General features: G+C 39.3%; 1 protein-coding gene across 1 annotated transcript in view; it reads left to right on the forward strand.

The window, feature by feature from the left end:
• The window catches only part of usp43a (ubiquitin specific peptidase 43a), a 165,638-nt gene that overhangs the window by 8,475 nt on the left and 141,681 nt on the right, over positions 1-15,482 (forward strand). Inside the window, 2 exon segments of the mRNA XM_041982074.1 lie at positions 8,811-8,817; positions 14,957-15,103. Of these exon segments, the coding sequence (XP_041838008.1) occupies positions 8,811-8,817; positions 14,957-15,103 (154 nt within the window).

Consider the following 15,482-nt stretch of genomic DNA (forward strand, 5'->3'; position numbering starts at 1 on the left):
GGAAACCCACGAATCATTGCTACTATGGCCCGAAACCGCTTCCAAAACATCATGCAACACCTACGCTTTGATAACATGTTCACACGCAGTGAGCGAGTGGAGACAAATAAGTTTGCTGCAATTTCTAATCTGTGGGAATCTTTTGTCAATAACTGCATCAGATCTTATAACCCTGGTCGACACATCACTATTGATCAACAGCTTTTCCCGACAAAGACTCGCTGCAGTTTTCTGCAGTACATTGCAACAAAACCGGACAAATTTGGCATTAAGTTTTGGCTGGCTTGTGACTTGAAATCAAAGTACATTTGCAATATCCTGCCATATCTTGGCAAGGACCCCAGTCGTCCCCAGTGGAGAGAGACTCTCTGAGAGTGTAGTGATGAGGCTGATGGAGCCGTTCATGGATAAGGGCAGAACTGTAACAACAGACAATTTTTTTACATCGCTGTCCCTTGCGCAACGACTGCTTAGCCGGAAAACCACCATCCTTGGCACAGTCAACAAGATTCACCGGGAAATTCCTCAGTCAACTAGACAGAAGGACCACACTAAATTCACCACTCGAGTGTTTTCCACCACTGGTGCAACACTCACAGTATATGCGCCCGAAACGGAAAAAGACTGTCTATCTTCTCAGCAGCATGCACAATGTGGTTGAGACTGAGAATACCACCAAAAGGAAGCCAAACACTGTCACACAATACAACACCACAAAGTGTGGTGTGGATGTGATGGACCAGATGGTGCGGGAGTACAGCGTGCGTGCAGGAACACGGAGATGGCCAGTCGCCGTGTTCTACAACATGATCGACATGGCGGCACTGAACGCTCATGTTCTTCATAAGGAATGCACCGGAGTGCAGGAGAGAAGAGTGGACTTCCTGGTTGAGCTCGCGAAAGAGTTGGCCAACTCTCATGTGAGTCAGAAGAAGGCACATAAGGAGCAACTGCTTCAGCAGCAACCTCCCACACCTAGCCCTGGGAAAAGGGCAAAATGTCAGGTCAACCATCGATGCAAGAACAATTGCGCAACTGTAAGATGTGTTGACTGCTACAAATACACATGTGGCAAATGCAGGATGGAGATACCATGGAAGTGCCAAGCATGTTTGGACTTAGCACAGACGGACTGCCTGAAAGAGCAGAAAAGCCATTCACACAAGGGCATGCCACTGTAGCCTTGTGTAAATATTTGTGAAATTGTTTCATTACTTGCATTATTTTAACTGTTTTGTTGTTTTTTTTTATGACAAAAATAAAAAGCATTGGAAAAAATTCACAGTTGTTCTTTTATATCTTTGTCATGTTGACATTTATGCCCTCTTGACTTAGACACTAATGCTTCTGGACATTTTACTCACAGACCCTGCCTGTACCACCACAATCAAAAAATGTTCATTTTAAATATTCAAAATTGTTCATTGCTTGGCTTTTTGGACATAAGGTACATGAACATTGGGTTAGAAAGTTTGAAAAATTGGTCAAAAATTCTGAAAAAATTTGTATTTTTTCATTTGTATGAAAAGAGGAGAGCTGGACCTTTTAAAGTGATTTTTAAAAAAAATATGAATTCATCATTTTGTCATATCATTCTAAATTGTTTGCTTTTTTATTGAAGGCCCACAATGATTATCTTTTTTTTTTTCTTCTAAAAGCACACAAATGTGTCGAGGAGGTATATATCATATATCATATCAAATATATTTTTAATTATTTGAAATATACCAGAATGCAGGAAAACCTTTTCTGAATCTGTTTGAGGTCTACTCCAATCTCATACTCAGGGGACCAAGCAGTGTCTCAAGCCAAGCTTTGGGCAAAAGTTGACAGTCAGGTTTCAAGAGTCTACAGTGTCTCCCCTAAGTATGCGCCCTCCTGGGGTGTGCCAGTAATTGACTCGTCTACAAACAAAAGAAGCTGTTCACAGCTTAAGACAGGATTTTAGCTAAAATCCTACTGGTCAATCGACCCATCTCTGGGTTGTAAAGGTAGAAAGGTCAATTGACCCCTCTCTGGGACTTCTAGTGTTATATCATGATATAAAAACACTGCCTGGCCAAAAGAAGGTCACACACTAATATTTCATTGAATCACCTTTAACTTTGATTACGGCAACATTCACTGTGGCGTTGTTTAGATAAGCTTCTGCAATGTCACAAGATTTATTTCCATCAGTGTTGCATTCATTTTTCTCTAAGATCTTGTATTGATGATGGGAGAGTCCGACCACTGCACAAAGCCTTCTACAGGACATCCCAGAGATTCTCAGTGGGGTTCAGGTCTGGACTCTGTGGTGGCCGATCCACGTGTGAAAATGATGTCTCATGCTCCCTGAACCACTCTTTCACAGTTCGAGCCCGATGAATCCTGGCATTGTCATCTTTTAATATGGCCGTTCCATCAAGGATGAAAACAATCTATTGATGGAATAACCTGCTCATTCAGGTATCAGCTGACCTCACTCTATGTACCCCAGATCACAGACTGCCCCCACAGGCTTGTTCAGTAGGAACTAGGCATGATGGCTGCATCGCTGATGGGTTCTGATATATTTAACGTCTCTATCAAAACATCAGAAAAAATGCTCTGGTTCACTTTTAGCATTTAATTTTGCACAGTTCCTCATCAGACGTTATTTTACTAATTCCTAAACGAACTAGCCTGCTATCCACTGGTTTTCACAGAATGAGAGTAATGTGGTTTTCTTTTAGGAGGAGATAACCATTTACATTTTTCTAGTGTATTCCAGGTGAATTTACTCTGACACAGTCACACATCTTGATCCTGACATCTGTAATAATCTGACATGTCCCAGCTTTCTTTTGAGACTAAGATTGAACGTATAGTCTTTTGTAGTTGTGAAGATATACTTTATTTATTTTGGGTTAGTCATTTCAGACAGGAAGCAGGAAAAATAGACCTCGTGAAGAGGAGGTTAATCTTGACAGGGTTGAGTTTACTTGATCAGACAGATACAGCCTGTTATAAGTGGTCTTGTTTGTTTTGGAAGTTAAGTGTATGTGGGGGTCTGACTGATGCTTTGTTTACCTCATCTAGTCTCTGTTCTCCTTCGTGGACCACTCAGTGCTGAGCATGTATCTGCTGTACCCTCATAAAGCAGCGGGGGCAAGCAGCACCTGGACTCTGTGCTGAGCTGCACGGAAATGCTCCACGAGGCCGCCGCTCATTCCAGGTCGATCACTGCACTTTTTCAGCAGATGAAGGATTGTTTTTATTTATTTAGTTATTTAGTTATGGTATATTTTTGGAGTATAAACTCTTTTAAGCTTGATGTTTTGTTTGTGTTGCCTCTTTTCTTTAGCACATCATGTACATTGTGCATCTTTTGCTTCTTCCATAGAAATGAGACCACTTACAAGTGTGTTGACAGAGCCTACATATGCTCTCGGAGAGCAGCATGCTTTCCTCCGACTCAGTGAGCCGAACTCCATTATAACTACACTGCTGTGATGGCACACAATGAAGAAACATGGAGCGTGTGTGAGATGCTTCACTAAAAACTACAATATTAGACCATGTTTGAGCAGATTATCATCCCTCCCATGATTTATGTACAGGAATAAATCAATCTTTACCTTTCTGTTGTACAAAACAGTGGTCACAGAGAGTCTGCTTCACCTCAGTCTAGAATTTTTTGACAGTGTGACAGATGCTGCTTTCTGCTCCGTCAGCTGTGCCCCCCTGTAGCCAATTTACAGTCTCAGCTGTGCATCTTCAAAGAATCAATTTCTCCCTTTCAGCAGAGCCTTCCCTGGCCTGTAAAACACTCAGAGGTGATTATGTCCATCACAGCTCATCCCTTTTCAGTTTTACCGACTGCCTGTGAATCTCACGCCAGAGACCTCTATGGACAGGTAAGCTTTGCTTAGGATTTTGTTGCTCTGACCTGCTACTAGAGGAATTTCAGGCTTTTCAGAGTCTGAGATCCATCTGATTTCAAAATGTATGTCTGTCAGAGACATTTTCCCCACTGCTTTAGAGATGAATCTGGAAGAAGTAGAGTGAATAAGGTTGGGGGCTTAGGTGCTAAACTGCTGAGAGAGGCTGTTTAGCTGGGTTGACAGGAGCTCAGCTGCTACTGATTAGTGAAGCGAGTGGTTCTTAGACAATAGAGAGGAAAGAAAATGATACAACATGGCAAAAAGGACAGAGATGGTGTGTGTGTGTGTTGGAGACAGATAGATGAATGAGGAGGTGGAGGCTGTAGGCTGGTCTGGAAATACCAGGCTGCTGAAAAATGAAACTGCAAATGGAGCAGCCTGTAATGAGATTCAATCTTGTCTCATTCCAGACACACCTGTACAGGGAAAACAAGAGCATGTGCAGGTCTACTTAAGGTTATGTTTTATTTGTCAGTATCACTCTGTCTGTCACTGAGGAATCCATCCAGGCCTGTTTGGCAGGCTGAACCACAGAGAGGTGAGGCGCTGTCATTTTTCTTTTTTTTTACTCTGTTTGGTTAGGGGGTCATTTGCCTGATGCATGTTTATAGTAAAGCCCTGCCAGCACTCTGATCCGTCATTGTTTACACAGTGGGAGAATGGATGTGGGGAGGGTATCATAGTGGTGTGAGGTGAAGTGAAGGTTGAAAGATAAAATGGTGAAACAGTCATCTGGGTGTGGATGTAGGAGATGTTGGCAGAGTGCAGTCCAGTCCCTGCAGGCCGCAGAGAGGTCATGCCCCCTGCTGCGAAGACTACACAGACATCTGTCTTTTGTCATTTTGTTATCTTGTACTCCTTTTTCATTGCTGTTCTTTGTGAAAGCTCACAGTCCCACATAATTTAACTTTATTTCTCTGTTCAGATCAAACTGCCTTCCCAACTTACTCGGCCTTGTCTCATAAATTCTCATTTATCGGCAGATTGGCTCAATTTAATGTGCTCCAGTTCAGTAATTTCACAGAATCGGCCGCCTGTTATTGGATTAGGCCATAAACAAAAACATAATGTAGACTTTTCTGTGTAGGAGTTTATTATTATAATTTAGTGTAAATTTTCAGTCATCCTGGCCATTGTAACTGTGAGAGCTTGGATAAAGAGAACTGGGCTTCTTTGGGAAATAGAAATGCTGTGTTTATCACCATTATTATATGTTAATTCATTTCAAGTCACTACAAATGTCTAAAATCACATGAACACTCCTTTTAGGTCTTTAAGTAGTTTAATTTATTTCTGTCTTTTTATGCCAATATAGCCACATAATGTAGAAACAAAGGAAAGTTACCAAAATTCTCATTTCAGCTAAATCCCCTCTGGTCTGTAAATATTACATATTAACTAAGTATTTCTCTCAGAGAAGACATTTGTACAAGGCTACATTACTTCTACATGGATTTAGGATGCTTCTTTCTGTTAACTACATTATAAATATTATTATTATATGTTCCTCGCCATGTATGATGTCATTGTATGTTACTGTTTTAAATCCATCAACCCTCCTCAGGCCCACAGATGGGAATTAGACACTGGCTATAATCATGGATATTTATGTGAAAGTGCTCATTAATATGCCTGGGCTCTTTTCTTAAATAGATCAATTTAAATAGATTTAAAACAAAAAAAAAACTTTTTCTGAACCTCAGAGAAATTTGAAATGCATAAAACAAACAAAAAAAAAATCATTATCTAGCTTCTGACTATCAGCTGTTCTTTATCAGAGCAGCTGCTGTTTGAGATGTAAATAATACTGGAACATGTAAATAAAGAAATAAGACCATATATCCCCAATTAAATACGGTTTCTTTTACAGCCCATTACACAACAACAACAAAAAATAGCATCAACCTCCAGCTGAGTCAGAAAAAGGGCCGCACTCCTGCAGGTCTTCAATGTTTTGCTGCTCCAACACACCTGACTCAAGTCATTGTGCAGAACTTTATAGGCTGTTGGATCCATTTAATTTGAGTCCGGTGTGATGAAGCATTTAAAACCTGCAGGAATGTGACCCTGGTAGGAACAAACTGAGTAACCCTGTTAAACCTGCAAGTTAGTTTTATTCTTCCAGAAAGAGTATTTTCCCAAAAAAGGGGGGGAAACAAAGACAAGCTTTAAAATGAACATGTGGTAAAACTTTAGAAGAGTAATTTATAGATTACAGTATGAATTACTTAATACCTGATACATTCTAAGTATTCATATAAAACAGGGTAATTGTTGCATGTTCTTTGATTAAATATAAATTAAGTTATAATAAAGTTATAATAAATTAATAAATGAAACCATTTGCTTCAGAGAGGCTGCGATCTGCTGTGGGCTGAGAATCGGTTTCTTTGTCTAAAAGGGTCACTTGGTCTTAGAGTAATCTCTATGCTCTCTCAAGCTGAGCCTTCCACCCACCTTTATCCTCTCCCTGACTACTTCTGAAGTGTTTACTCAACAAACACTTAAGATCCAACCAGAGCTGTGTGCAGGACAGATTTCGAGGACTGTAGCTGTTTGCAGAGGAACTTGACATTTCAACCCACCTGCTGTTCTTATCATTGTATCCTCCAGCCTGATTCACTTACTGCTTTTTCCTACTTTTAGGCCTCCATACTAGAAGAAAAGGACACTGTAATATTTTCTCTATGTTTATATAGTTTATAAATGCACATATTTTCCCTTTTTAAAAGAGTATGTGTCTAAATACATGGGATAAGATGTGAATCTGGAAGGATTTGAGTGTTTATTCATTTTTCAAATAATTTGGTTCAATTAGATGCAGTTTCAGACTTCACTGAATCTAGTCAAACATTTTTTTAGCACGGATATTAATTTTCCATTTGCACATAAGATAAAATTTCTATATCTTCTATGCATAGAAAAAATATTTGATGGTAGTTTCATTACTTTGCACAGGTCTGTCACATGATCGTTGGTGAAATTCTGCCTTGTTTAATTTGGCCGCAGCCTTAATGTAAAATATCAAAACAATAAAACACTGACTCTTAGTGTCATGGTATGTTTGCTGATCTTCAGCAATAAATCAGACAGTAGGTGCTGTAAACATCACCCAGCTATGGTTGGAAAAAGTGTCAAGCTTCTTTTATCCTCTGGGGTGTTGCTGCTTGTGTTAGCTGTATGAGTGTCCAGGTATACACACAACTTCTCATCAGGTGACTGTCCAGCTGTGGCATGCTGCAGCTGTACTAAATCACAGCTTTGAAAGGCGTTTGTCTAGTTTGGGTTCCTACTACTCTATCCAAGTGATTTCCAGATGTGAGAGCTCATGGTTTATTGTAAAATGCGCCAGATGTTTTGCCACAAGCAACTTTAGGTGTGTATTTGCTGCTTTCACAGTAAAATCTGAGCATTCAGCAGGTGGATTGGCTGATATGTTATGTAAATGATAAGACTTTGCTAATCTTGCAGCCATTGGCATTATAGGATAATGAACCCATTCTCAGGTTTTACTCTGAAGTCTGAAGTGCAGACATCTTCTGCAGTAAAACCTGAAGGACTGTGACTGTAGAGGCACAATTAAAAAAGTTTATGAATGATTGTTTTAACAAGGGGTCTGTGTACAGATAGAATTCCTTTTTTTTTTAATCAGATCTCGTACACCTTTTATGCACATACATATCCAGGAGCATACAAGCACAGGGACAATGAGAACAATAAAAAAAAATGTTGATCGGTTATTATTGGCTTGTGTGAGACATTATGAATCTGCCCTCCCATTTATTTTCTGTAATATATTTAAGAAAGTGCGTCACATCTTCTGAAACTTCCTGCTCAAATGCTGGACTTAAAATCTGATCTTCACAAGTTTTAAACAGTTTAAACTGGATTAAGCAGTGTCGGGTGGAAAGAGAGGAGGCATTGGTACGTTTACATGTTGAATCCCAGCTTTTTTGTGAAAGGAACATGCCTCGATCGTCCCCCCCATGCTGCTCTGAGTCGAGCCATTAGGGCAGACATTATGTTAGACAACATGCGGTAGAGGACTGAGATTAGTCTTTTTTTGTGGTGGATCTAAACAAAGGACTGTTTCAATAACTGTTGAGTCTGGAAGAATAGCCAGACCAGGCTTAAAGGAACGCAGATGGTGTCTTGCTTGCAAGTATCTGGAAAAAAAAAAAAAAAAAAAAGATTTTAGGAGTCTGAATGTTGCGCTTAACTGTTCAAATGAAGCCAAATTTATGATCCTCTTCTTGTGCCATTCCAACAAAAACAAAAAAAGTGTCCTGACGAGCAGGTTTAAAAAGTGGTTTGATGCAATAGGGCTTAAAAGACAGAAATCACACAAGCCAAATTATTTCCTGAACTGAGCCCATATTCTTAGGGAGTGTATAACTATAAGATAGATAAGCAATTACATCTTTAAATGTTACGTTTGGATTGTGACTTGTATTGATTAATCTTTACTACCCTAATAAACATTAAAGACCCACTACAGAACCTTTGCAATCTTCTCAGTGATGTACTATCTACAGATAATTTGGCATTCTTCTTGCATCCTATCTGTACTGTGAGCTCTCTCCAGCCAGTAAAAAAATCTTGATTCTTATCTCTTGTTCTGTCTCTTTTTCTTTCTTTTCCTCTCTTCTTCTGATAATACTGTCTTGTGTTTCTTTGATGAATCAGCCACGGTGCGTGTTCAAAACAGCCAGTGTGTTTATATCTGTTTGCTAGCGTGTGACGGGGTGCTTAAATTGAAACTCAGCTGCAACGTCACGCGGTGTCCTGGAAGAAAAGGTTGTAGACTGCGGTTTCTCTGCTTCGGGAAGCTGCAGGGCAGCGATGGCTCCAGAAATGCACATAATAGATTTCACTGTGCCATCAAACACGGTCCGGAACGTGAAGTTTTAAGGTTACATATTGCATCTTTAAAGATAATTCTTTATTTTTTTTTTTTTTTTACCAGATGACTTGAACTGATTTATTTGAACATGGTGATTATACATAATTTTGAATGGAAGCACTTTTTTTTTTTTTTTTTTCGAAAACCAGAAGATTTAGGAGGATAAATGATGCTGTGCTGTTTGTTGTGCTGTGAGTCTGCATGAGATTCCACTATTATCCCGTCAACCCTCAGGACTACACTCCTTCATCCACTGCGTTGTGATGTTTGGTAAAGCAGGGTGCAGGATGGTGCTGAGGTTGGAGACTTATTACAAAACATGCAGCCTTTCCTTAATGGTGTTCTCCATAACCTGTAGGGACACACCACTATCCCTACTACAAGAGTAAGAAGACTGGAGCGCAGAGAAAATAAGTTCATAGCCGTCCTGTCCCTCATGCCTTGAAGAGGGAAATAGGATTGGTCTGGCAGAAAGAGGGTGAGGACTCCTGTATGAGCAGAAAAGCATTTCTTTTTGTTACAGAGATGATTATTTTTTACAGGCCTGCAGTTTCACAGCAGATAAATGACTCACCTCTTCATTCTTTTGGTTTTCTTTTTACAATCAAAATTTTTGAAACAAGATGGAAAAATGTGTGCATATATCTGAGATCCCACAAATCTAAATACATTATGCTATATGAAGCAGACTTCCCTTGTAGATAAGTCATGAAAAATGGACATACTAGGCAGGTCATCTTTGTTATAATAAAAGAAAAATAAAAGACAAACGGAGACACAAAAAAATAGAAAACCTAAAAGGTGTAGGTGAAAGCTCATTCAATCTCTTGGTGAACTTAAACGGCAAATATTGACAATGAAACTCTGATAAAAAGATGATCTGGATATGAACACATTTTTCTTTATATGATTTAAGTATAAGTCTTTGTGTAGCAGTGATAAAGGTCTCATTTGTGCCCCCCTTGTTCTGGTCAGTCCCCCTGCCTGGCCCCTCATCAAAACTTTTCTAGACCCGCCCCTGCATAGCTGAAGTAGAAATCCTTTCCACCACCTGTCAGCTACTTTGTTAGAGAAGGGTCCTGCTCGGATTTATATCTCAGAACCTGTTCATAACTTCTCTCAGCACTTTCATGACCCCTTTGCTTCCTTTTGCTGTTTCACTCTGACTAAATATCTGAACCTGATAGATGTGTGCATGGCTGTCTTATGGCTAATAGATTTTACAGCTGTGTCACTAGCAAACACCATTAAAAGTGAAAAGTAATTTAAAACAAATGCAAATCTAATTGAAATGGGCTGTTAATATTTTTCATTCTTCAGCTTCACGTGACGGTGACATGGGTCTGATTGATTGACTTGAGACTGATAAATTTTCCTAAATATATGCCGGTGTGAACCATAAACCATGAGTTTCCTCTATTTCAGCTGAACAGTAAGCAAAAAAGCTGCAGACTGCGAGAAAAGTTGTTTAAAAAAAATCCAGGAAAAGTGAGGGTGTTCATCCTCCATACGGTGCTAAATGTAAATATTTTCCAGTAGTTTTCAGAATTGAGGTAACCATGGTATGGGACAGCAAATGTTTATCACCAGTTTTCATGTAAAGGAATGACCTCTATTTTAAATTATTTTTTTTTATTTCCCTTCAGTCAGTGAAAGGCACTTACATGACATGATTCTTTGTTTTGCTCAGTAGAAGTTTAAACATGACATGGTTGTGTTTATTTGCCCTTTCTGACATTGCATGTTGTGCTAACTAGCTACCTGGCATGCACACAATGAAGAGAGGGAGCTGAAATGATACAACATGCAGTTCTGATTTCTCTCTGTCATTTTCATTTTTTAAAGAAATTGATTATTGAAGAGGACCAGACGCCTGGGAATACACTTTTTCTGCTTTCCCAAAGCGTCTTTGAAGCTGTGTGGCACATTTTGCTAGAAACAGCCTTGTAAATAGCTGTCGAAGAGATGAGCAAAGCTAGGCTTTCCAGCTGTGAAGACAAAGATGAGGAAGAAAGCGGCAGCGGTGAGGTCTCCCTAGTAGTCATCCAGGCCCCCTGATTTCACCTACAACTGCACTCAGCCTGCTCATCGTTCTCTTGAAAAGCCTCCTCTCATCTTCCTCTGTTGTGTTGATAACTAGTGAGGGTGTTCAGCCTTTCATTTCATTTTCCCACCTCATATTTCTGGACCTGCCACAACAGCACTGTCCATTTGACAGAGACAGAAGAACAAGCATTGGTCCGTTGAAAGTTTGCCTGCATCCCTTCCCAACTCCACAGCTTACCTCTCTCCATCTGTCCCACATCCCTTTATTCCCTGTGAGTGTTCCCTCATAGAGATGAAGCTCATTAGTGGGCTGTCTCTGTCAGATAGGATGGAGCAGGAGGGGGCGGTACACCCTCCTGTGTTTATATTTAGATACTGGGATACTGCAGGTATGATGTGGTGATTTTTAATGAGGTTCGGATCAGAGTCTGGATTCTGTCAGTCACACGCAGAGAGCGCGAAAGGGAGACAAAGTAGTAGCCACCTACTGTAGTGTTAATGCATTCGTTAGTTGTGTGTGTCATTTTCAGTCTGCGCTCACCCCTTTCCTCAAGGTTGAATTAGACAGACTGGCTGTGTTTCTAGTAATAACACCTATCAGGTTTGGATGTCTTTTCGCTGAGTCACCCTTTGCAATGCGGTGCACTAATGTGCTCAGAGAACAATTTTCTTAAAATATATTGGTTTAATGGGCACATAGGTGCATGATTTTGTTTATTGAGGCTGTGGAGCTGCCAGACGGAGCAATCTTGCTGCATTAACGAGCTGCCTAAAATGAAGGAAATAGGAAGCAGTCGCATCCTTTGTTCATTGTTCAGTCTACCTGGTATATTTGTTCTCTTCATGTTAATGAACCTTAACCTCTTCTTCACAAGGCCCATTTTTCTGCTTCATGTCCAAAATGACAAACCAAAAATAAATGAAGTATGTCTTCACAACTACAAGGTGAATGATCTTAGTCTGAAAAGAAAGCTGAGACATGTGAGATTACTACAGATGTGTTACTGTTTCAGAGAACATTTAACTGGAACACAAATGGTTATCTCTGCTTATAAAAGAAAAAACCACATTACTTTCAGCGAAAACCAGAGGAAAGCCTCCCAATTCTTCTAGGAATTAGAAAAGTAATGTCTAAGTCAAAACTGTGCAAAAAGTAGAAGCTACAAAAGCGACATTACGCAGGTAAATATCTCAGGAACTTGTTGGACGATGTTGATAATCCACACCTCTGTCAATCATCAGTCTGAAGAATCAAAGGAAAGCCCCCAAATTCACCTTAGAAACACCATGAGGATCCAGAAAGAAGTGAATTCCAACATAAATGAATTACAAATTTACTATAAAAGCTCTTTCATCTTCATGGAAACTACCAGGATCATCATGATTCATACCAAACAATGACATGATTTATGATTATGTGAAGTTTTTGTTTGCTTCTCTTCGCCTGCAAGCTCCCAGAAGTTTTGTCACACAGTGACGAGACGGACATCTTTGTAATGAGTCTCTGCTTTCATATGGCACCTTGTTTCTTTGTTTTCTTGAAGTGGAGAAATAGGCAGAAGCTCTAAAGTGGACATTGTTGTTTCCATGTTTTTATTACATTTCTGTATAATTGCTTGGGGTTTGAATTGTATTTATTTGGATGCCTATGCTTGGTAGAGTTTTATTTGAGTCTTCCCGTCATTCTGACACACTGCATGTGAGGACTGGTGCTTCCTCGAGTGTGTAACTTGAATGGAGCCACTAAATATAAATATTATCCATGTTAAGCTTACCATTAATAAAAATTACTACCTTACCTTCCAAGTGCCACAAATGCTCTCAACCAGAGAGCGTCAGTAATTACTGCACATAAGGTATCTGCCCCATGCATCCACTGCTGATCGGCTGTGGCTCGGACTCTGCTGGCCTCATTCTAAAATACTGACCATCAGACAGTAATCATGAAAGAAAACCGTCCTTTCTTACCACCCTTGCTGAAGTAATGCCCAGCAATGAGCTACCAACAGTTCTGACAGAATCCTGACAAACTCAGATGATGAACAGGAGACTTTGAGTAGCGTTTGCATAAACCGCATTTACCAGAATGTAGCGCCACACACACATTCTTTGGTAAGTAAGTAGATATAAAATACAAATGGGATGAAGAGTAAAACTTCCCTGTTTTGAGCTGCCTTTTAGTGAGCACTTCTGCTTTTCATTTTTTTTCTCCAAACTTAGAGGCCACTCAGTGTTGTGCACATTTATGCTTTTCATGAACTAGTTCAAAGTTAAAATGAATAGTTCATGTTCAGAGTTTACCATTTTAATTTTGGTTTAGGTTAAAGTTTTGGTTAGAGGTGAGAGTGAAAGACTGAACTTGAAAAAGAAACGAAATGATAGTGTTGTGTCTTGCAATGAAATCAGTTATACTAAACCTTAAATTATATCACATAAAATAGAAATGCATGCGGACAAAAAATATTTGTATTTTTTGTTTTATTTGTTTGAAAAACCTTTTTCAGTTTAACAGAAGGGTTTTTTTTTTTGTCAAGCAGCTATTTTCAGTTCACCTCTTCCCTAAATATTAAAGGAAGAAAAAGGAAAATGCTGGAAAGTGTAGAAATATTAAAAACAAATATCTTCTCATACGGGACAAATGCTTCAACCAAGCTTCTTTTCAGATTAAAAGTTGGCCAAGCTGACTTGTTTTTTAAGCACAGGCGAACATTATTTGCGCAGATGAGGCGTCTGATGTGCAAGCAGCTTCTCTGCACCTGCATTATTGGAACGTTCCAGTTCCAGGAATTCTGAGTTGTTGGGTGTAGGTGACGTCATTACCAGATATTTGGTATTTTAGCTGCACCAACTCGGAAAAAAACAGCCAATTCGTGAGCATCTACATAAGCTGTAAAACAAACAAACAAAAAAAAAAAAAAACTAGAAAATCACATTTATTGTAGAACTGGCCACCATGAGAACAGCAGCCACTTTTGGTGATAATAATTATTAAACTACACATATTGACTCGATTTTTCATGAACAAACCCGGTTTGTTATCGATAACGATAACTCGCTGCTGGTAAAAATGTATTAGAGGAAATACATTGGACTACAGCTGGTACTGGATCCAGCCATCTTTGAATCTGGAATCTTGGGATCCTCTGAAATTTGTCAGATCACCGTTTGGAAAAACAAGATCACTTCGTCATTTATGGAAAAAATTCAGGGATATCTGGAGTGCACGATTATTAGAGTACACAATGCATTGTGGGTAATGTAGTGTGAAGTAAGTGTAGCGCTGGAAAAAGCGTAGACAGTGACCGCAGGATGTCACCTAATCTGACTTCACTCATAAATAGTTTGCAAAACTCCACATAAAAAAAAAAAATGAAATATCAATCCAAGTTAGGTTTCACTTTTGTGGTTCTTAGTTGTGGTCTTGGTCTTTCCATCACTGCATCATGTTGACTTTGTGGCTTTTTTTAACCTGTTAGTAGCCTTATTTACCTGTTTAGTGTCATTTCATAAATGCTTATATGGGTCACATTTGACATGGGGAACACGTGGTAGTTGAGGTAAAGTTTTTTATAATTATTGTAATATATTTGTTTAAATAACGTCACAGGATAATGTCCATGCACAATCAATAAACACATATTTCAATCAAAGCAACTGGTCCAGCTTCGCCTACATGGAGAAACTGCAAACAGCTTCAATAGGTTTTTATCGAAGCAATAACTATGCAACTATGAACTTGCTGTTGTATGATTTTTGTTAACAGTAATAAGACCACAGCTTCCTAATGGGACAATTGATGCTTTTCTTTGTTAATGCATTAAGTTGAATGTCTTACTTGTCTCACTGAATAAAATGTGATTTTAATGATTTTGAAAGAAAGCGTTGAAAGACATTGATTTGCCAAATGAAGCAGTAACAAAGAACTATAAATGCAGTCCTTCATGTTTATGCGTTTACAATAAATTCAACTGAAAACTTTGCTGCAGCGTCTTTAAGTTTCAAAGCATCATGTTCAAAGAGAAGTTTAATTTATCTTGTTGGGAAAGACTTGCTTGTTTCGTCCAAAGTGATGAATTAATTCTGGTGTCTTGTTTCTTCTCAGAGCATTGTGGCCAAATACGGTTCTCAGTTTCGAGGAAACTCTCAACACGACGCCCTTGAGTTCCTTCTCTGGCTTTTGGACAGAATCAATGAAGATGCCAATCCCAGTCCTGACAACAGCAGCAGTAAGACCAAAGCTAGTGCCACGGTGAGTCTGCTTTGTGCTTTGACACTAATGTAAAGTTCACTGACAGTTGTGAAGGCTATGCCCCTGTAACCTCTTACAGAAAGAAAGCACTAAGTGACTTCATATATGTATACAACAGTAGAATTTAATGCTGTTTAGTTAATTTCTCCACTGCTCACCACAAATCTGTCATACTGGAGCAGGAAGTGGAGCTGGAGCTGTGAAGAGCTGTAATACTTTGAGGGCTGTTCTTCCACCTGCAGCTGGGTTGAATCCACTTAGTCTGAAATGAATCTTTGTGTGCTGCAGCTCTTTTCTCGTGAGAGATATAAAAAGAAAAGCTGTCGAAGTGGCTGGCATCCTCTCCATCTCTTTGTTTCTTTGTCTCTGATGTGGGACT

The sequence above is a fragment of the Melanotaenia boesemani genome, chromosome 4 (assembly GCF_017639745.1).
Source record: "Melanotaenia boesemani isolate fMelBoe1 chromosome 4, fMelBoe1.pri, whole genome shotgun sequence".
NCBI classification, from domain to species: domain Eukaryota; kingdom Metazoa; phylum Chordata; class Actinopteri; order Atheriniformes; family Melanotaeniidae; genus Melanotaenia; species Melanotaenia boesemani.